Consider the following 24,070-nt stretch of genomic DNA (forward strand, 5'->3'; position numbering starts at 1 on the left):
GGGGACCGTGGACAACAAAGATGATTAACTGGTCGCTGAATGCGTGCAGAACATTGGAAATAACCTGGAAAAACAAGATTTCATGAAAGCGACGACATGTTATGTTTTCAGGGTAAAATTATGACATTTTGAAAGGACCTTTAGCAACAATTAAAGACACAATAATTGGGGAGTTTGGACACCTTATCAGTTTGATAATGTGAAGCATGTTCAATTACAAGAGCTACAGTAAAATCAGAGACCCATATTTGATGTATTTTTGAATTTGTTGACAGTCAATAACATTACACCATACCAGTTTCCTACACACATTAACTGATCTAAAAGAGCCGACAATAACATTGAGCCCTCCCTCCCTTTACTTTCACACTCACTCCTACTACCTGTTTATACCACTCCCTGTGGTTTGAGGAAGCAACACTGCACAGTGAAATGAATAACATTATGAAATGTGCACTGAGAGGCTGAGAGTGTGTAATGCCATCTGTTTCATAACATCATGTGTCACCGCTCCACAGCTCTGACAGAAGAATCTCAGAGGACGAACACATAAACATCATGAGATCATGAAGATGTGACGAAGCACACGCAGTGAGAGATCACTGCCGATAATCAGCATTGATTGATCGGTTATTAGTTAGTTATCCCCCATACAATTAATACATCCTTCCGATATAGAACATATGAACATGGGAGATCCACAAGCCTCTGATAGTTTAGATCTGGTCTAATATTAACTAAAGATAGACCTCTTAATAAAGTAATTATCCAATTACCCCACGATAAAAAAATGACTCATTTATCACAAATACAAAATATCTAAAACTGTTTTTGCGTCTCAAAATAAACTAAATCTACAGGTGAGTTACAGCAAAGCAAAGGCCTGTGCCAATTATAGCCAAGTGCTTTTATTCTGAAAAGCTGCATATTTAAAAGGGTAGAGCCAATTGTTTATCCTCTCAAATGCGTTCTGGGGCACTATGAAAAAAATAAAAAGATTTAATCCTGAAAAACAAGGTTTGCATGTGTCTGTGCCCGAGTTTTGGTGTTAATGACGTCACAGTGCAGTCGACCTTTGACCTTTTGGGTTACGACACATGGCCACTTAATCCCTTTAGGCCATTAGCCATCTGCCTGAAGTCGCACCACGTTCAGCATATGAATACTCGAGTTAAGCCTGGGGTCGTTCTGCCTCACTGAAAGAAGAATTGTCTGACTGACGTCAAAGACGAGATCAGATCCTGAACGACGTCGTCATGATTTCTGATATTTTTTGATCAGCAAACAAAAGAAGAGACGATCGAATATTAAATAGATTTTTATTAAAACGATGAAGGAACATTTAGTTTGGATTAAAAAGAGGGACGATGAACTAGAAGATGAACAAAAAGAATAATTCACATTCAACAGATTAAACTGTGTAAAATCATCCAATCAGATGGCCGGGTGCTTAGTTTAGCTTAGCTTAGCACAAAAGCAGGAAACAGGAAGTTACTCACGAGCACTTTGACAATGTTCCTCAGTTTGTTTGGTTCAGTTCGTGCTCACAAACATTTAATGAGAGGTTTGTTGTTATGAAGACTTAAGGACAATAATTAATAAAAATGACATTAATTGGCAAATAACGATTGACTTAAAACACACATTTATATAGTTGTAAGGACTCTCAACAGAACGGTTCACTAATCATTTAATTTAACTAAAACTAATTTAATTAAAACACAACATATTCTAAATAAATAATAAAAAATCATTTTCTATCATTTGACTAATACTTTTAATAATATAAACTCTAAGACGACAACTATCGACATGATCAGTGCGGTTAGTAAATAAATACCTGACTTGAGTGCGTTAGTCGATCCAGGCTTTCTGAAAACTAAACTAAACTTTAACTAAACTTCTCAGATCAAATTACATTTTCACACTAAGGGTTCCGTCAGTTTGCTGATTTGAAGACTTTTAGATAGTTTAGCAGAAGTTAGTCTCCTTTAATACAACTCAGTTATCATGTGACACATAACTGACATGTGTCACATGATAACTGACATGTGACACATGATAACTGACATGTGACACATGATAACTGGCATGTGACACATGATAATTGGCATGTGTCACATGTCAGTTATCATGTGACACATGTCAGTTATCATCTGACACATGCCAGTTATCATGTGTCACATGCCAGTTATCATGTGACACATGCCAGTTATATGACACATGTCAGTTATCATGTGACACATGCCAGTTATCATGTGACATGTCAGTTATCATGTGACACATGCCAGTTATCATGTGACACATGCCAGTTATGCTGTTCATGGTTTCTTCTGGTAAATCTGAGTTATTTCTCAGAACGTTTTCCACATTTATTTATTTATATTTCATCTCCTCTGAGGATTTTTAAATCTTATTTGATAACGTGGGATCTTTGCGTCCCACATTTGAAAACACACATAAGACAATTGTTTATTTAGTGTCTTTTCCTTTTCGGAAACCCAGTGAAGAAAACTCAATTACTGGAGTTTAATCTCATATTTAATCTAAACCAAACTAAATAGTGATTAGACGAAGTGCTTCACCATGTGGAGAACCTGTTTATGACCCAGCAGCTGGTTCCAGTCTGTTGGAGTCCCGTCTCCCACCTCATCACGTATTCAGTCCGGCTCCTCGGTTCCCCCTCAGTCCGTCTTGGTGGTCTTGTGCCTCCAGGGGTAGACCAGCTCCCCCACAAACAGCTTCTTGACCAGCGCCGCCCACGAGTCTCTGGGGTAACAGCTGTAGGTGGGGGTCCGGTAGGTCTGGACCACCGTGCTGCACTTCAGAGGGTTAATCTGAGGAGGAGAAGGACTTTGGATTGGTTTTGGAAAGAGCTCATGAATCCTAAAACTATCAAACAACTCCAAATCTTAACCTTTTACTTCCTCTTTATTGTCATCTATAGCGGCCATTTTATTTTTATTGTCATAAGTAAATAAGCTCATAATTCATCTCTAATAAATATTTTGTATTTGTGTGAAAACATCTCATTCACACATCTGGTATGACTATTATTTTTACTGACTGGACCTTGAACGCATCACAATGTTACTGGATGGAACTGCCTACGTTAGCCGTTAGCTCCAGTGATGTTAGCCGTTAGCTCCGGTGCCGTTAGCTGTTAGCTCCCGTGCCGTTAGCTCCGGTGCCGTTAGCCGTTAGCTCCGGTGCCGTTACACCACGAATGGGAAATACTTTAGACAGGAAGTGCTTTTGTTTGAATACCAACAATAAGCCTTTTGTACCAAATCCTTCAGAATAAAAGCATCATTCCATAACAAACTGACGCTTTAAGGTGCCTTAAAGAGATAAAAGCGCTAAGATTGAAGCTCTAACTTCCCACAGAGGCAACGCACAGCAAACGGACGGATGGAGAACCGTCTCTACGAGTTGAAGCTCTTCAGACAGGAAACAGGACTTCTCACCTCCATCAGCAGGTGCAGCGCCGTGCCCGGCTCTTCACACAGCACCCTGAACTTCACGCCCTCTGGAGAGCAGAGGAGAACCACCCGGGTTCGTAAACAAATCATTTCCGTCTGTCGGTGATAATAAAGTGATAAAGTGTGAAGCACCTGCCAGGCGGTGGGGCCGAGTGAGCCGGAGCGCCACGGCGAACAGGGGGAAGGAGTTGATGAAGTCCACGCTGAGGTGGAGGACGCCCTGGAACAGCACCACCACCAGGCGCAGCTGAGGGAAGGACACGCAGGCGTTCAAAACAAACACCCCCCGCTGGACATCATCACGGGATTTAAACTGGTCGACACGTGTTCTGGATCCATCCATCCATTTATACATCCATCCATCCATCCTTCCATCTTTCCATCCATCCTTCCATCCCATCCTTCCATCCATCCTTCCATCTATCCTTCCATCCATGCATCCATCCCATCCATCCTTCCATCCATGCATCCATCCCATCCTTCCATCCATCCATCCATCCCATCCTTCCATCCATGCATCCATCCCATCCTTCCATCCATCCATCCATCCCATCCTTCCAGCCATGCATCCATCCCATCTTTCCATCCATCCTTCCATCTTTCAATCCATCCCATCCTTTCATCCATCCGTCCATCTTTCCATCCATCCTTCCTATCTGTATTTGCTACAGCAGCATTTATACATACAGGTAAGCAATAAAATATATTTTTTGAACTGAACTGAATATATAAAACATTTTTTTTAAAGCACAATATATATAAAATAATAGTTAAATTAAATTAACTCACAAAACAGGAGAGCAAAGATGCAAACCAACAACAGTTAAGTGGACACACTGATTTAAAAGTTAACTTCGCCCAGAATCTATTCACACGCCCCTCAGGGAGTGAGTGGCGTGGAACCGGGTGAGAACCGGGTCAGAACCGGGTCAGGTGGAGGTTCAGAATAAGCTCCTCCTACCAGAGTAAAGACCAGGTAGTAGAGCGCCGTAGTGGGCAGCAGGAACAGCAGCACGGTGAAGAGCAGCGTCCCGATAAAGAGCTGGAAGACACCAAGACGATGAACGAGAGGGCGACGATGGTGTGTGTGTCTGTGTGTGTGTGTGTGTGTGTGTGTGTGTGTGTGTGTGTGTGTGTGTGTGTGTGTGTGTCACCTGGTCCAGGTCATAGGAGCAGGAGTCCACTCTCTGTCTCAGGACGTTCCACTTCTTCCCTCTGAAGAGCCTCCAGAGAGACGAGAGGCCGTAGACCTTCAGGCAGTACAACCTGACAACCAACAACGAGTAATAAATACATTAGAAAATATAATAACACACATATTATATAATAAAAAAATAATACATTAACATATAATAAATAAATGATACAATAACATATAATAATACACATATTATACAATTAATAAATACAATAACATATAATATAGTAAATAAATAACACAATAAAATATACAAATGATATAATAAATAAATAATACAATCAAATATAACAATAAACATATTATATAATAAATAAATAATACAATCAAATATAACAATAAACATATTATATAATAAATAAATAATACAATCAAATATATTGTACATATTATATAATAAATAAATAAATAATACAATCAAATATAATATACATATAATGTAATAAAAAAGATAATACAATCAAATATATATATAATGTAATAAATTAATGATGCAATAAAATATATGCGAATAAATAATTATATAATAATCTTTTTTACATTAAATAAAACATTTATTTTTGTATTTGGTGAAGACGATTGAAAGGGGAGCTAATAATAAAGAGAGACAATTTAGTGCAAAAAAAAAAAGCTACAACATAAAATCAGCAGACGTCTTTAGGGCGGATGCATAATTCAGTCTGCTCCAACATCCAAGAGCATCCTCACAGGACTCGGGCCTCCATCCCCTCCATCAGCCTCCATCCCCCTTCATGCCCCCTCCATCCCCCCTTCATCCCCTCCATCAGCCTCCATCCCCTCCATCAGCCTCCATCCCCCCTTCATCCCCTCCATCAGCCTCCATCCCCCTTCATGCCCCCTCCATCCCCCCTTCATCCCCTCCATCAGCCTCCATCCCCCTTCATGCCCCCTCCATCCCCTCCATCCCCCCTTCATGCCCTCCATCAGCCTCCATCCCCCCTTCATGCTCCCCATCAGCCTCCATCCCCCTTCATCCTCTCTATCAACCTATCAAACACGTCTGACCATGTCTGACCATGTCTGACCATGTCTCAACATGTCTCAACACGTCTGACCATGTCTCAACACGTCTGACCATGTCTCAACATGTCTGACCATGTCTCAACATGTCTCAACATGTCTGACCATGTCTCAACATGTCTGACCATGTCTCAACACGTCTGACCATGTCTCAACATGTCTGACCATGTCTCAACATGTCTCAACATGTCTCAACACGTCTCAACATGTCTCAACATGTCTGACCATGTCTCAACATGTCTGACCATGTCTCAACATGTCTGACCATGTCTCAACATGTCTCAACATGTCTCAACACGTCTGACCATGTCTCAACACGTCTGACCATGTCTCAACACGTCTGACCATGTCTCAACACGTCTCAACATGTCTCAACACGTCTCAACATGTCTCAACACGTCTCAACATGTCTGACCATGTCTCAACACGTCTGACCATGTCTCAACATGTCTCAACACGTCTGACCATGTCTCAACATGTCTCAACATGTCTGACCATGTCTCAACATGTCTGACCATGTCTCAACACGTCTCAACATGTCTCAACACGTCTCAACATGTCTGACCATGTCTCAACACGTCTGACCATGTCTCAACACGTCTCAACATGTCTCAACATGTCTCAACATGTCTCAACATGTCTGACCATGTCTCAACACGTCTCAACATGTCTGACCATGTCTCAACATGTCTGACCATGTCTCAACATGTCTCAACACGTCTGACCATGTCTCAACATGTCTGACCATGTCTCAACATGTCTCAACACGTCTGACCATGTCTCAACATGTCTGACCATGTCTCAACATGTCTCAACATGTCTCAACACGTCTGACCATGTCTCAACATGTCTGACCATGTCTCAACACGTCTCAACATGTCTCAACACGTCTCAACATGTCTGACCATGTCTCAACATGTCTCAACATGTCTGACCATGTCTCAACATGTCTGACCATGTCTCAACATGTCTGACCATGTCTCAACATGTCTCAACATGTCTCAACACGTCTGACCATGTCTCAACATGTCTGACCATGTCTCAACATGTCTCAACACGTCTGACCATGTCTCAACACGTCTCAACACGTCTGACCATGTCTCAACACGTCTCAACATGTCTCAACATGTCTGACCATGTCTCAACATGTCTCAACATGTCTGACCATGTCTCAACACGTCTGACCATGTCTCAACATGTCTCAACATGTCTCAACATGTCTGACCATGTCTCAACATGTCTGACCATGTCTCAACATGTCTCAACATGTCTGACCATGTCTCAACACGTCTGACCATGTCTCAACATGTCTGACCATGTCTCAACATGTCTCAACATGTCTCAACATGTCTGACCATGTCTCAACATGTCTCAACATGTCTCAACACGTCTGACCATGTCTCAACACGTCTGACCATGTCTCAACATGTCTCAACATGTCTGACCATGTCTCAACATGTCTGACCATGTCTCAACACATCTGACCATGTCTCAACATGTCTGACCATGTCTCAACATGTCTCAACATGTCTGACCATGTCTCAACACGTCTGACCATGTCTCAACACGTCTGACCATGTCTCAACATGTCTCAACATGTCTGACCATGTCTCAACATGTCTGACCATGTCTCAACATGTCTCAACATGTCTCAACACGTCTGACCATGTCTCAACACGTCTCAACATGTCTCAACACGTCTGACCATGTCTCAACATGTCTCAACACGTCTGACCATGTCTCAACATGTCTGACCATGTCTCAACATGTCTCAACATGTCTGACCATGTCTCAACACGTCTGACCATGTCTCAACATGTCTGACCATGTCTCAACATGTCTCAACATGTCTGACCATGTCTCAACACGTCTGACCATGTCTCAACACGTCTCAACATGTCTCAACACGTCTCAACATGTCTGACCATGTCTCAACACGTCTGACCATGTCTCAACATGTCTCAACATGTCTCAACATGTCTCAACATGTCTGACCATGTCTCAACATGTCTCAACACGTCTGACCATGTCTCAACACGTCTGACCATGTCTCAACACGTCTCAACATGTCTCAACATGTCTGACCATGTCTCAACATGTCTCAACATGTCTCAACACGTCTGACCATGTCTCAACACGTCTGACCATGTCTCAACATGTCTCAACATGTCTCAACATGTCTGACCATGTCTCAACATGTCTCAACATGTCTGACCATGTCTCAACATGTCTGACCATGTCTCAACATGTCTCAACACGTCTGACCATGTCTCAACACGTCTGACCATGTCTCAACACGTCTCAACATGTCTGACCATGTCTCAACATGTCTGACCATGTCTCAACATGTCTGACCATGTCTCAACATGTCTGACCATGTCTCAACATGTCTGACCATGTCTCAACACGTCTCAACATGTCTGACCATGTCTCAACACGTCTGACCATGTCTCAACATGTCTCAACATGTCTGACCATGTCTCAACACGTCTCAACATGTCTGACCATGTCTCAACATGTCTCAACATGTCTCAACATGTCTGACCATGTCTCAGAATCAGAATCAGAATCAGAAGAATCAGAAACAGGTTTATTGCCAAAGAATGAATGTTTTCACAAACAAACGAGGAATTTTTTTTGGTGGAAGGTGCAACATTTGGACATGACAAACAACAATCAACGCAAGGAGGGAGGGGGAGTGGGAGGAAGAGGGAGGAGGAGGAAGAGGAAGGAGCGGGAAGAAGGAGGAGAGAGGAAGGTGGAAGAAGAGGTGGTAGTCCTGGGGGTGACAGTCAGTCAGTCCCGGGGTCCATTGATGAGCCCGACCGCCGGAAAAAGCTATTGGTGTGGCGGGAGGTCGTGGTCATGATGGACGCAGCCTCCTCCCGAGGAGGGACTCGAACAGGAGTGTCCAGGGTGGGAGGGTCGGCGACAATCTTTCTGGCCCGCTTCAGTGACCTGGAAGTGAACAGGACCTGATGGGAAGGCAGATTGCAACCGATAACCCTCTCGGCCGAGCGGATGATGCTCTGCAGCCTGCGCTTGTCTTTGGCTGTGGCTGCAGGGTGCCAGACGGTGATGGAGGAGCAGATGATGGACTCAACGATGGCCGTGTAGAACTGTACCATCATCTTCCCTGGCAGGTTGAATTTCCTCAGCTGCCTCAGGAAGAACATCCTCTGCTGGGCCTTCTTGGAGATGGAGCCGATGTTCAGCTCCCACTTGAGGTCCTGGGAGATGATGGAGCCCAGGAAGCGGTAGGACTCCACAGCGTCGACGGGGGAGTCACACAGGATGACCATGTCTCAACATGTCTGACCATGTCTCAACACGTCTCAACATGTCTCAACACGTCTCAACATGTCTGACCATGTCTCAACATGTCTGACCATGTCTCAACATGTCTCAACATGTCTGACCATGTCTCAACACGTCTCAACATGTCTGACCATATCTCAACATGTCTGACCATGTCTCAACATATCTCAACATGTCTGACCATGTCTCAACATGTCTCAACATGTCTGACCATGTCTCAACATGTCTCAACGGGTCTCAACACACCCCACCACGCCTCTTCACATATTACAAAGTACACGGGCATAAACTAAGTCATTAATAAATAAAGAGTGTGTGTACTTCAGTGTAAATGTTTACGTCACGGCGTTAACGCCACGCTGCGTGTGCACGACGGCCGAGATTCTTGACGACTTGACACATGCTACCTCCGTGAGGGGGCTTTCCTGCTGTTGCCCTTCAAAACAAGAGCTTAACATAAGATCATTGAGAGTTGCTTTCCTGCTGTTGCCCTTCAAAACAAGAGCTCAACATAAGATCATTGAGAGTTGCTTTTCTGCTGTTGCCCTTCAAAACAAGAGCTCAACATAAGATCATTAAGAGTTGCTTTCCTGCTGTTGCCCTTCAAAACAAGAGCTTAACATTGATCATTGAGAGTTGCTTTCCTGCTGTTGCCCTTCAAAACAAGAGCTTAAGATTGAGCTTTATTGAGAGTGGCCGTGTGAAGCTTGCAACCCTGTTTTAATAAGAGGTGAAGTGGAGAGCTCATGGCAGCGTATAATAATGCTAACACGTGATGACTCACACATATTTGCACTCGTTTTGTTTGGCAAAGGTTGGATGTTCTTGTTGTAACAACTAAATAAAAAAACTAATCACATTTTTAGACCTGACCCAGTTCTGCAATGGTGACGTAGAACTTCCCGTTCTGACGGTCGGAGCAGCTCAGGAGTTGCTGAACCGGCTTCAGTTTAAATGAACGGATTCCCGTCGTCTTTATTGCTTTAGTTCAACCCCTCTGTTGTTATATTTATTCTTTTATTTAATTAAACAAGGTGCTATAAAATCACTATTTTACATTCTATGCCCTGGTATCACATAAAGGTTGTAAGAACACGCCCCCTGCTGGTCATTTAGAGGAACATCTCACATAAATCCATTTTACAGTAAATCAAGTGTGCTAAATTAAAAAGAACAGAACTCTAATTACTCTTTACATGTATTTACTTGAACTTTTTTGTTTTTGCGTAATCACCTTCATGATAATAAATTATTCTATTATTTAATTTGCAGTGACACCTGGTGGAGTAAACGCAGTATTGCAATGGTAAATATTCTGAGTGTGCTGCATCGGGGCCTCTGGCCGGTCTCACCGGGCTCCGTAGACGTAGAAGCAGTAGATGTGGAAGGTGAGCAGGGCGACCATGTCCGACAGCAGCGAGAGGGCAAAGGTCAGGCCGAGGCAGGCCGACAGGCCCCCGTACCACAGGATGGCCTCCACGAAGGGGGACATCAGGTGGATGTAGCCTGGGCGGAGACACGGGCATCAAAGGTGAGTCCTGAGTCCTAAGTCCTGGGTCATGTGTCCTAAGTCCTGAGCCCTGAGCCATGTGTCATCTGTCCTGTGTCCTAAGTTCTAAGTCCTGAGTTATGTCTCATGTGTCCTGAGGCCTGTGTCCTGTGTCCTATGTCCTGTTTCCTAAGTCCTGAGTTATGAGGCCTGAGTCATGTGTCCTGAGTCCTAATTCCTGAGGCCTGTGATCTGAGTCCTGAGTCCTAAGTCATGTGTTATGTGTCCTGAGTCATGTGTCCTAAGTCCTGAGTCCTAAGTCTTAAGTCCCGAGTCCTAAGTCCTGAGGCCTGTGATCTGAGTCCTGAGTCCTAAGTTTTAAGTCTTAAGTCCTGAGTCCTAAATCCTGAGGCCTGTGATCTGATTCCTAAGTCCTAAGTCATGTGTTATGTGTCCTGAGTCCTGAGTGCTGGACTCACTGATCCACAGGTGGATGTGGTAGAGGAAGAAGCGGCCCAGGACCTGGTCCAGGGCCCGGTTCATCTTCAGGCCGGCCGGAGCTCCCATCAGCCACTGCAGCAGCTCCTCCAGCCGCTGGGCCACCAGCTGAGGAGGACCACCGTTTAGTCATGTTATAACAACCCGCTATTGATCACGTATTGATCACATATTGATCTCGTATTGATCACGTATTGATCTCGTATTGATCTCGTATTGATCTTGTATTGATCTCATATTGATCACATATTGATCTCGTATTGATCACATATTGATCTCGTATTGATCTCGTATTGATCACGTATTGATCTCGTATTGATCTCGTATTGATCACGTACGTCGGCTGCAGGCACCAGCGTGTTGGCCAACATGGAGATGTGGTCGTCTCTGTAGAGCCACCAGACCAGCAGCATGCCCAGAGACACGTCCACCAGGAAGGACACCACCATGTTGGCTTTGCTACAGGGAGGGAGGGGGGAGTGGGGAGGGAGAGAGCGAGGGAGACAGAGAGGGAGAGAGAGAGACAGACAGAGAGGGAGAGAGAGAGGGAGACAGGGAGGGAGAGAGAGAGGGAGACAGAGAGGGAGACAGAGAGGGAGTCAGTGGTTCATCAAATGAGGATAATTCAAACTGCATAAATAAAATAAGATGAACAACAATATGAATAGACAATAATAATACAATAACAAATGCTAAATCAGAAAAATAGATACAGCGCAGTAGTAATAATAATAATAATAATAATAATAATACTAATGTTGACGTCGTCCCCTCACCTCATGAACGCCGTGTGGCCGGCGGCGGGCGCGGCCGCGCTGAGCGTCGTCATGTGGTCGATTCGGTACCGGAGCTGAACGCACGTCGACAACTTCCTGGACAGGAAGTGCAGCGGGAAGAGGCTGAAGATCCTGGAGAGACGAGGAGACGAGGAGACAGCTTATAGCATCGGTGCCATTATTATTTATTTATATTTATTTTATTATAATACAAATATATATTATATATAAATCTATATATAATTATGTATATATATATTATAATATATACACAAAAATAAGTATATATAAATCTATATATATATATGAATAAATATAGAAATAAAAAATATATATATACACAAACATAATTATATATGAATAAATATATATAAATAAACATATAAATAAATACACATATATATATATATATTTTAAATGTATTATATATATATAAAATTAAATAGATATATATATTTTATTAGTATGATATATATATATGTATATATATGAAAGAAATGTGTAGTACAATAGTATATTTATTATATATTTATACATACATATTTATCTATATATATATATATTTCATTATAATGCAAATATATATTATATATAAATATATATATATAATTATGTATATATATATTATAATACATATACACAAATAAGTATATATAAATATATCTATATATCTATATCAATAAATAAATAAATATATACACAAATAAATATATATGAATAAATATATATAAATAAATACACATATATATATATATTATATACACACACACACTCGGCGTGTGTGTGTGTGTGTGTGTGTGTGGTGGGCTCCTCACCGGCTGCTGGACATCCAGCTGCAGACGGCCAGCAGCCAGCGGAGCAGCAGGCAGAGCGGGCCGGCCGCCTGCCGCAGCAGCTCCACCACGATGCTCGCCTCCCGGCCCGCCGACTGCCAGTGGGTTGGCGCTGGCGGTAGGGTGGGTCCGTCCAGGAAGAACAGGGGGGCGCTGCCCGCCACCGACTGGAACATCTGAGGAGGGGGGGGGATGTTTTTTATCTGCGTTGAGAATTAAACAACCGAGAGTTAAGTCTCACGAACTTTGAGACGGCTTCCATGAAGTGAGATTAAGTTAGATTAAAGTTAGATTAAGTTAAATAAAGTTAAATAAATTATATTAAGTTATATTAAATTAGATGAAGTTAGATGAAGTTATATTAAGTTAGATGAAGTTAGATGAAGTTAGATGAAGTTAGATGAAGTTAGATGAAGTCCTCGTACCCGTCTCAGCTCGGAGGGCGGCGCCGCGTCGGGCTCGGGGACCGGGCTCTCCACGGGGTGGAGCTGGGAGAACATCACCTTCTCCTGCTCATAGTGGACGAAGATCACCTCCTCCTCCCCCTCCTCCTCTTCCTCCTCCTGCTCCTCCTCTTCCTCCTGCTGCTGCTCTTCTTCTTCTGCACCTGGCTCAACCTTCTTCTTCTTCTTCTTCTTCTTCGTCGTCTCCCGCTGAACTACTTTTCCATCTGACCGGAACGAAGATGAATTCATCGTGAACCACCAGAGACCAGTACTGCTGTATGAACCCACTAGAGACCAGTACTGCTGTCTGGACCCACTAGAGACCAGTACTGCTGTCTGGACCCACTAGAGACCAGTACTGCTGTATGAACCCACCAGAGACCAGTACTGCTGTATGAACCCACAAGAGACCAGTACTGCTGTCTAGACCCACCAGAGACCAGTACTGCTGTCTGGACACACTAGAGACCAGTACTGCTGTCTGGACCCACTAGAGACCAGTACTGCTGTATGAACCCACTAGAGACCAGTACTGCTGTCTGGACCCACTAGAGACCAGTACTGCTGTATGAACCCACTAGAGACCAGTACTGCTGTCTGGACCCACTAGAGACCAGTACTGCTGTATGAACCCACTAGAGACCAGTACTGCTGTCTGGACCCACTAGAGACCAGTACTGCTGTCTGGACCCACTAGAGACCAGTACTGCTGTATGAACCCACTAGAGACCAGTACTGCTGTATGAACCCACTAGAGACCAGTACTGCTGTATGAACCCACTAGAGACCAGTACTGCTGTACCCACTAGAGACCAGTACTGCTGTCTGACCCACTAGAGACCAGTACTGCTGTATGAACCCACTAGAGACCAGTACTGCTGTCTGGAGCCACTAGAGACCAGTACTGCTGTCTGAACCCACTAGAGACCAGTACTGCTGTATGAACCCACTAGAGACCAGTACTGCTGTCTGGACCCACTAGAGACCAGTACTGCTGTATGAACCCACTAGAGACCAGTACTGCTGTATGAACCCACTAGAGACCAGTACTGCTGTCTGGACCCACTAGAGACCAGTACTGCTGTATGAACCCACTAGAGACCAGTACTGCTGTCTGGACCCACTAGAGACCAGTACTGCTGTCTGGACCCACTAGAGACCAGTACTGCTGTCTGGACCCACTAGAGACCAGTACTGCTGTCTGGACCCACTAGAGACCAGTACTGCTGTCTGGACCCACTAGAGACCAGTACTGCTGTCTGGACCCACTAGAGACCAGTACTGCTGTCTGGACCCACTAGAGACCAGTACTGCTGTCTGGACCCACTAGAGACCAGTACTGCTGTATGAACCCACTAGAGACCAGTACTGCTGTCTGGACCCACTAGAGACCAGTACTGCTGTCTGGACCCACTAGAGACCAGTACTGCTGTCTGGACCCACTAGAGACCAGTACTGCTGTATAGACCCACTAGAGACCAGTACTGCTGTCTGGACCCACTAGAGACCAGTACTGCTGTCTGGACCCACTAGAGACCAGTACTGCTGTATGAACCCACTAGAGACCAGTACTGCTGTCTGGACCCACTAGAGACCAGTACTGCTGTCTGGACCCACTAGAGACCAGTACTGCTGTATGAACCCACTAGAGACCAGTACTGCTGTCTGGACCCACTAGAGACCAGTACTGCTGTCTGGACCCACTAGAGACCAGTACTGCTGTATAGACCCACTAGAGACCAGTACTGCTGTATGAACCCACAAGAGACCAGTACTGCTGTCTGGACCCACTAGAGACCAGTACTGCTGTATAGACCCACTAGAGACCAGTACTGCTGTATGAACCCACTAGAGACCAGTACTGCTGTCTGGACCCACTAGAGACCAGTACTGCTGTATGAACCCACTAGAGACCAGTACTGCTGTCTGGACCCACTAGAGACCAGTACTGCTGTATAGACCCACTAGAGACCAGTACTGCTGTATAGACCCACTAGAGACCAGTACTGCTGTATGAACCCACTAGAGACCAGTACTGCTGTATGAACCCACTAGAGACCAGTACTGCTGTCTGGACCCACTAGAGACCAGTACTGCTGTAGACCCACTAGAGACCAGTACTGCTGTATGGACCCACTAGAGACCAGTACTGCTGTATGACCCACTAGAGACCAGTACTGCTGTATGACCCACTAGAGACCAGTACTGCTGTATGAACCCACTAGAGACCAGTACTGCTGTCTGGACCCACTAGAGACCAGTACTGCTGTCTGGACCCACTAGAGACCAGTACTGCTGTATGAACCCACTAGAGACCAGTACTGCTGTATGAACCCACTAGAGACCAGTACTGCTGTATAGACCCACTAGAGACCAGTACTGCTGTATGAACCCACTAGAGACCAGTACTGCTGTCTGGACCCACTAGAGACCAGTACTGCTGTATAGACCCACTAGAGACCAGTACTGCTGTCTGGACCCACTAGAGACCAGTACTGCTGTATGAACCCACTAGAGACCAGTACTGCTGTATGAACCCACTAGAGACCAGTACTGCTGTCTGGACCCACTAGAGACCAGTACTGCTGTATAGACCCACTAGAGACCAGTACTGCTGTCTGGACCCACTAGAGACCAGTACTGCTGTATAGACCCACTAGAGACCAGTACTGCTGTCTGGACCCACTAGAGACCAGTACTGCTGTATAGACCCACTAGAGACCAGTACTGCTGTCTGGACCCACTAGAGACCAGTACTGCTGTATGAACCCACTAGAGACCAGTACTGCTGTATAGACCCACTAGAGACCAGTACTGCTGTCTGGACCCACTAGAGACCAGTACTGCTGTATAGACCCACTAGAGACCAGTACTGCTGTCTGGACCCACTAGAGACCAGTACTGCTGTCTGGACCCACTAGAGACCAGTACTGCTGTCTGGACCCACTAGAGACCAGTACTGCTGTCTGGACCCACTAGAGACCAGTACTGCTGTCTGGACCCACTAGAGACCAGTACTGCTGTATAGACCCACTAGAGACCAGTACTGCTGTATGAACCCACTAGAGACCAGTACTGCTGTCTGGACCCACTAGAGACCAGTACTGCTGTATAGACCCACTAGAGACCAGTACTGCTGTCTGGACCCACTAGAGACCAGTACTGCTGTCTGGACCCACTAGAGACCAGTACTGCTGTCTGGACCCACTAGAGACCAGTACTGCTGTATAGACCCACTAGAGACCAGTACTGCTGTATGAACCCACTAGAGACCAGTACTGCTGTCTGGACCCACTAGAGACCAGTACTGCTGTCTGGACCCACTAGAGACCAGTACTGCTGTCTGGACCCACTAGAGACCAGTACTGCTGTCTGGACCCACTAGAGACCAGTACTGCTGTCTGGACCCACTAGAGACCAGTACTGCTGTCTGACCCACTAGAGACCAGTACTGCTGTATGACCCACTAGAGACCAGCACTGCAGACTGGACCCACTAGAGACCAGTACTGCTGTCTGGACCCACTAGAGACCAGTACTGCTGTATAGACCCACTAGAGACCAGTACTGCTGTCTGGACCCACTAGAGACCAGTACTGCTGTATGAACCCACTAGAGACCAGTACTGCTGTCTGGACCCACTAGAGACCAGTACTGCTGTCTGGACCCACTAGAGACCAGTACTGCTGTCTGGACCCACTAGAGACCAGTACTGCTGTCTGGACCCACTAGAGACCAGTACTGCTGTCTGGACCCACTAGAGACCAGTACTGCTGTATGAACCCACTAGAGACCAGTACTGCTGTCTGGACCCACTAGAGACCAGTACTGCTGTCTGGACCCACTAGAGACCAGTACTGCTGTCTGGACCCACTAGAGACCAGTACTGCTGTCTGGACCCACTAGAGACCAGTACTGCTGTATGAACCCACTAGAGACCAGTACTGCTGTCTGGACCCACTAGAGACCAGTACTGCTGTCTGGACCCACTAGAGACCAGTACTGCTGTCTGGACCCACTAGAGACCAGTACTGCTGTCTGGACCCACTAGAGACCAGTACTGCTGTATGGACCCACTAGAGACCAGTACTGCTGTCTGGACCCACTAGAGACCAGTACTGCTGTCTGGACCCACTAGAGACCAGTACTGCTGTCTGGACCCACTAGAGACCAGTACTGCTGTCTGGACCCACTAGAGACCAGTACTGCTGTCTGGACCCACTAGAGACCAGTACTGCTGTATGAACCCACTAGAGACCAGTACTGCTGTCTGGACCCACTAGAGACCAGTACTGCTGTCTGGACCCACTAGAGACCAGTACTGCTGTATAGACCCACTAGAGACCAGTACTGCTGTCTGGACCCACTAGAGACCAGTACTGCTGTATGAACCCACTAGAGACCAGTACTGCTGTCTGGACCCACTAGAGACCAGTACTGCTGTCTGGACCCACTAGAGACCAGTACTGCTGTCTGGACCCACTAGAGACCAGTACTGCTGTCTGGACCCACTAGAGACCAGTACTGCTGTCTGGACCCACTAGAGACCAGTACTGCTGTATGAACCCACTAGAGACCAGTACTGCTGTCTGGACCCACTAGAGACCAGTACTGCTGTCTGGACCCACTAGAGACCAGTACTGCTGTCTGGACCCACTAGAGACCAGTACTGCTGTCTGGACCCACTAGAGACCAGTACTGCTGTATGAACCCACTAGAGACCAGTACTGCTGTCTGGACCCACTAGAGACCAGTACTGCTGTATGAACCCACTAGAGACCAGTACTGCTGTATGAACCCACTAGAGACCAGTACTGCTGTCTGGACCCACTAGAGACCAGTACTGCTGTCTGGACCCACTAGAGACCAGTACTGCTGTCTGGACCCACTAGAGACCAGTACTGCTGTATGAACCCACTAGAGACCAGTACTGCTGTCTGGACCCACTAGAGACCAGTACTGCTGTCTGGACCCACTAGAGACCAGTACTGCTGTCTGGACCCACTAGAGACCAGTACTGCTGTATGGACCCACTAGAGACCAGTACTGCTGTATGAACCCACTAGAGACCAGTACTGCTGTATGAACCCACTAGAGACCAGTACTGCTGTATGAACCCACTAGAGACCAGTACTGCTGTCTGGACCCACTAGAGACCAGTACTGCTGTATGAACCCACTAGAGACCAGTACTGCTGTCTGGACCCACTAGAGACCAGTACTGCTGTCTGGACCCACTAGAGACCAGTACTGCTGTCTGGACCCACTAGAGACCAGTACTGCTGTCTGGACCCACTAGAGACCAGTACTGCTGTCTGGACCCACTAGAGACCAGTACTGCTGTATGAACCCACTAGAGACCAGTACTGCTGTATGAACCCACTAGAGACCAGTACTGCTGTATGAACCCACTAGAGACCAGTACTGCTGTATAGACCCACTAGAGACCAGTACTGCTGTCTGGACCCACTAGAGACCAGTACTGCTGTCTGGACCCACTAGAGACCAGTACTGCTGTATGAACCCACTAGAGACCAGTACTGCTGTCTGGACCCACTAGAGACCAGTACTGCTGTCTGGACCCACTAGAGACCAGTACTGCTGTCTAGACCCACTAGAGACCAGTACTGCTGTCTGGACCCACTAGAGACCAGTACTGCTGTATGAACCCACTAGAGACCAGTACTGCTGTATGAACCCACTAGAGACCAGTACTGCTGTATAGACCCACTAGAGACCAGTACTGCTGTCTGGACCCACTAGAGACCAGTACTGCTGTATAGACCCACTAGAGACCAGTACTGCTGTCTGGACCCACTAGAGACCAGTACTGCTGTATGAACCCACTAGAGACCAGTACTGCTGTAGGAACCCACTAGAGACCAGTACTGCTGTCTGGACCCACTAGAGACCAGTACTGCTGTCTGGACCCACTAGAGACCAGTACTGCTGTCTGGACCCACTAGAGACCAGTACTGCTGTCTGGACCCACTAGAGACCAGTACTGCTGTATGAACCCACTAGAGACCAGTACTGCTGTCTGGACCCACTAGAGACCAGTACTGCTGTATAGACCCACTAGAGACCAGTACTGCTGTATGAACCCACTAGAGACCAGTACTGCTGTCTGGACCCACTAGAGACCAGTACTGCTGTCTGGACCCACTAGAGACCAGTACTGCTGTATGAACCCACTAGAGACCAGTACTGCTGTATAGACCCACTAGAGACCAGTACTGCTGTCTGGACCCACTAGAGACCAGTACTGCTGTCTGGACCCACTAGAGACCAGTACTGCTGTATGAACCCACTAGAGACCAGTACTGCTGTCTGGACCCACTAGAGACCAGTACTGCTGTCTGGACCCACTAGAGACCAGTACTGCTGTCTGGACCCACTAGAGACCAGTACTGCTGTATGAACCCACTAGAGACCAGTACTGCTGTCTGGACCCACTAGAGACCAGTACTGCTGTCTGGACCCACTAGAGACCAGTACTGCTGTATGAACCCACTAGAGACCAGTACTGCTGTCTGGACCCACTAGAGACCAGTACTGCTGTCTGGACCCACTAGAGACCAGTACTGCTGTCTGGACCCACTAGAGACCAGTACTGCTGTATAGACCCACTAGAGACCAGTACTGCTGTCTGGACCCACTAGAGACCAGTACTGCTGTCTGGACCCACTAGAGACCAGTACTGCTGTATAGACCCACTAGAGACCAGTACTGCTGTATGAACCCACTAGAGACCAGTACTGCTGTCTGGACCCACTAGAGACCAGTACTGCTGTCTGGACCCACTAGAGACCAGTACTGCTGTCTGGACCCACTAGAGACCAGTACTGCTGTATGAACCCACTAGAGACCAGTACTGCTGTCTGGACCCACTAGAGACCAGTACTGCTGTATAGACCCACTAGAGACCAGTACTGCTGTCTGGACCCACTAGAGACCAGTACTGCTGTCTGGACCCACTAGAGACCAGTACTGCTGTCTGGACCCACTAGAGACCAGTACTGCTGTATGAACCCAGTAGAGACCAGTACTGCTGTATAGACCCACTAGAGACCAGTACTGCTGTCTGGACCCACTAGAGACCAGTACTGCTGTCTGGACCCACTAGAGACCAGTACTGCTGTCTGGACCCACTAGAGACCAGTACTGCTGTCTGGACCCACTAGAGACCAGTACTGCTGTATGATCCACTAGAGACCAGTACTGCTGTCTGGACCCACTAGAGACCAGTACTGCTGTCTGGACCCACTAGAGACCAGTACTGCTGTCTGGACCCACTAGAGACCAGTACTGCTGTCTGGACCCACTAGAGACCAGTACTGCTGTCTGGACCCACTAGAGACCAGTACTGCTGTCTGGACCCACTAGAGACCAGTACTGCTGTCTGGACCCACTAGAGACCAGTACTGCTGTCTGGACCCACTAGAGACCAGTACTGCTGTCTGGACCCACTAGAGACCAGTACTGCTGTCTGGACCCACTAGAGACCAGTACTGCTGTCTGGACCCACTAGAGACCAGTACTGCTGTCTGGACCCACTAGAGACCAGTACTGCTGTCTGGACCCACTAGAGACCAGTACTGCTGTCTGAACCCACTAGAGACCAGTACTGCTGTCTGGACCCACTAGAGACCAGTACTGCTGTCTGGACCCACTAGAGACCAGTACTGCTGTCTGGACCCACTAGAGACCAGTACTGCTGTCTGGACCCACTAGAGACCAGTACTGCTGTATGAACCCACTAGAGACCAGTACTGCTGTCTGGACCCACTAGAGACCAGTACTGCTGTCTGGACCCACTAGAGACCAGTACTGCTGTCTGGACCCACTAGAGACCAGTACTGCTGTATGAACCCACTAGAGACCAGTACTGCTGTATAGACCCACTAGAGACCAGTACTGCTGTATGAACCCACAAGAGACCAGTACTGCTGTCTGGACCCACTAGAGACCGGCCTGCAGGTCTTACCCGGGTCCAGGACCTGGCAGGTGAAGCCGGTCTTGCCCAGCTGCCGGTGGACCTGGAGCCAGCGGTCCTGGGGGAAGATGGTGCTGAGGTCCCGGAGGAAGCTCTCGCTGCCCCTGGTGGCTGCCTTGGGTACCGACAACAGCGCCGCCATCTCAGCCTCCATCTGGGAGGAGGAAGACGAGGAGGAGGAAGACAGAGGAGACCGGTCACATGGAGCCTCGCCGTGAAGCTCAAGGTGCCGCCGCTCCACCCACCTGCTGCACGTACTGCTTCACCTGCCCCGGGATGAACGGGTAGTGGATGACCGCCAGCACCACGGCCGACCGGTGGCCGGGGAGCCAGCGGCCGACCAGCAGGCCGCTGTCGGCACGGTTACAGCACTGCGGGAAGAAGACCTTGATCACCATGGCGACCGTGAGGCTGCAGCAGCTCTGAGATCTGAGGGAGAGACAGAAACAGAACCAGCAGCTCAGAACCAGCAGCTCAGGACCAGCAGCTCAGAACCAGCAGCTCAGAACCAGCAGCTCAGGACCAGCAGCTCAGAACCAGCAGCTCAGGACCAGCAGCTCAGAACCAGCAGCTCAGAACTAGCAGCTCAGAACCAGCAGCTCAGAACCAGCAGCTCAGGACCAGCAGCTCAGAACCAGCAGCTCAGAACCAGCAGCTCAGAACCAGCAGCTCAGGACCAGCAGCTCAGAACCAGCAGCTCAGGACCAGCAGCTCAGAACCAGCAGCTCAGGACCAGCAGCTCAGAACCAGCAGCTCAGGACCCTCTTCGCCTGCTTCCTGACTTTAATATATTTATATTATTATTATTATGATCTAGGTGGCGTCCCGTGAAGCGACTAAACATTAAATTCCAAGTTTTTTGAGGGTTAAATGTCATTTAAATGAAATGAGATGTAAAACACACTTTACTGTTCAAATCACTGAAATGAAGAATATCTGGACGTTTGTATTACTTGCCCTACGGTCACAGTGGTGGAAATTAAATAAGTAAACTCAAGAAGAACTGTAAGAAAGTATAATGTTGTATTTTACACAAGTATTTTTTCTGCTGTTTTATATTTCTACACGAATATTGTACTTCTAACTTTTAACATTTATTTGATAACTGCGGTTATTTTTCAGATTCAGCTGAATGACACAGAATATAATAAATACATTATGATGTATTATGATGGATAAAGATAAGTACACCAGAACATAAGCCCCACATGTACCAGCTTTAACGTTACAGTAATGCAAGTACAACGCAAATGTTATTATTATCCAATCATATAAGGTACATTATTAATTGATGTTACTTTTGAAGACTTCTACTTGTCGCAGAGTATTTCGAGAATGTGGTATTTATACGCGAGTACACATTTACAGATGCGCAACTAAACATCAAGAATATATACAAACTGAATTGTAATAACAGTATTATTATTATTATAAGTGTGTAAAATAATACCTGACGTCGGCCGAAACGAAAAGTGTATCTTTGTAATTCATGAAAGATAATAATGTTGAAGCCACTGATTGTTCTCTGTTTGACCTCTAGTCATCCTTCGTGCCCTTCACGTATCGAGTGTCTGGCGCGTTGCTGTGGCAACGCACGAAGCCCGCGGCAGCTATTGATGTCTGGGCTGTCACTGAGTCCAGAAAGCAGCTTCGCTTCAGGGTTGGAATTACCGGTAAAAAATACATTTAAATACAATGAAAGACGACGCGACATCGAGTAGAACGTGAACTGTGTAACGGGGGGGTGAACACGGACTACGTGTGTGAAACTAATACATTATTTACCTTCTTTAACACCGACAGAAGCTTTCGCAGTCCCCTCGAAACGTCGAGTAGAGTTCAGTTTAAGTCGCCATCTTGTTTGTTGATAGTCCCTCGCATAAAATGCTCCGGTGAGAAACACGACGGTCACGTGAGTTCCGGCGTTCGTCGAGTTTGTATTTAAAATCCAACGAAGTAAGAACTTCCAGGTGGACACTAAATAATTACGAAAGTGTGTTTATTTTAATGTCGTGTATTTTTGTCGACTCTCTCAAATGTGTTTTTAAATTGCTTAAGTTTGGTCAATACATTTGTGTGTTCATCGGAAGTATTTAAAATAATTGAGAAGAACGAAAGTCTGGGGACAGTTCCAGTGGTTTACTGGTGGATAAGTAAAATAATAATATGAATACAAATTAAAAATCCAGCTGTTACCTTTATAAAGCATATGTTGCTGTGTGTGAAACACACTTTTTTTCCCCAGGACAATATAGTTAGATGTAGTATTCATAAATTGTATTTTACTTTTAAAGCACTTTGGAGAAAAAAAAAGTGACAATATGGAGTGATACTTTTATAATATGTTATTAAACACACAGACATTTTTATTTTTGTTCAGATAAAACTGTAAAAGAAGTCCGACAGTTTACCTGCAAGTCAAAAATTATTATTTACTGTCCAATGAAACATTTTCAAAGTCAAAATACTTTAACCCTACTACCTTGTTGTCATTATTACATTAAATTGATTAAGCACACACTGTTATTAAACATCAAAATCTGAATAATTATAAATCATTATAACGAGAAAAATGTATTTAGCACTCATTTACAATACTACTACTCCTCCTAATAATATTAATATTAATATGCGTGTTACTCACCTCTTAATGCCTGGGTGGTGCTGCTGTTATCAGAGTTATTGGTGAATGAGGAGTTGGCCCAACCGTAAAGATGTATCTCCTCCTGCAGTGACACAGCAAGAAAAGAGCGGGAAGAAAACCTCCAACAGGCTCAAAATAACAAACATTTTATTATTATGTTTACTATCATATCGTTAAAGTCCTAAATGTCTTGAAGATAGTGCTGGGGGGGCGAAAAGAGCTATTTTAGCTTTGTGTGTTAAAAAAAACACGATTCAAACATCGTTATTATTATTGTTGAATTGTATTTGTTTACTTATTAATTTATATTTATATATATCACAGTTTAAAAATTATTTTTCTAGAAATGCA

The 24,070-nt window shown here is 45.9% G+C and overlaps 1 protein-coding gene across 1 annotated transcript; it reads right to left on the reverse strand.

Moving 5' to 3' along the window:
* Positions 1 to 1,302: 1,302 nt before the first annotated feature.
* On the reverse strand, positions 1,303 to 23,908 carry pigq (phosphatidylinositol glycan anchor biosynthesis, class Q). The gene is made up of 14 exons (XM_056406552.1): positions 23,720 to 23,908; positions 21,321 to 21,504; positions 21,067 to 21,229; positions 13,061 to 13,305; positions 12,618 to 12,811; positions 11,803 to 11,934; positions 11,365 to 11,485; positions 11,008 to 11,134; positions 10,392 to 10,545; positions 4,637 to 4,748; positions 4,444 to 4,524; positions 3,615 to 3,729; positions 3,468 to 3,529; positions 1,303 to 2,837 (listed from the first exon to the last, which is right to left on the reverse strand). The coding sequence occupies exons 2-14, from the start codon at positions 21,471 to 21,473 to the stop codon at positions 2,685 to 2,687; spliced, it is 1,812 nt and encodes a 603-aa protein (XP_056262527.1). The 5' UTR covers positions 21,474 to 21,504; positions 23,720 to 23,908; the 3' UTR covers positions 1,303 to 2,684.
* Positions 23,909 to 24,070: the final 162 nt, after the last annotated feature.

This window comes from Pseudoliparis swirei, chromosome 23 (assembly GCF_029220125.1).
Source record: "Pseudoliparis swirei isolate HS2019 ecotype Mariana Trench chromosome 23, NWPU_hadal_v1, whole genome shotgun sequence".
NCBI lineage: Eukaryota > Metazoa > Chordata > Actinopteri > Perciformes > Liparidae > Pseudoliparis > Pseudoliparis swirei.

Bases quoted from the DNA above. Each gene is read 5' to 3' on its own strand.
- pigq (XM_056406552.1), bottom strand. From the start codon at position 21,473: ATGGTGATCAAGGTCTTCTTCCCGCAGTGCTGTAACCGTGCCGACAGC. The intron at 21,230-21,320 runs GTGGGTGGAGCG...TCCTCCTCCCAG, and splicing joins TGAAGCAGTACGTGCAGCAG to ATGGAGGCTGAGATGGCGGC. The intron at 3,530-3,614 runs GTGCTTCACACT...TCTGCTCTCCAG, and splicing joins TCGGCCCCACCGCCTGGCAG to AGGGCGTGAAGTTCAGGGTG.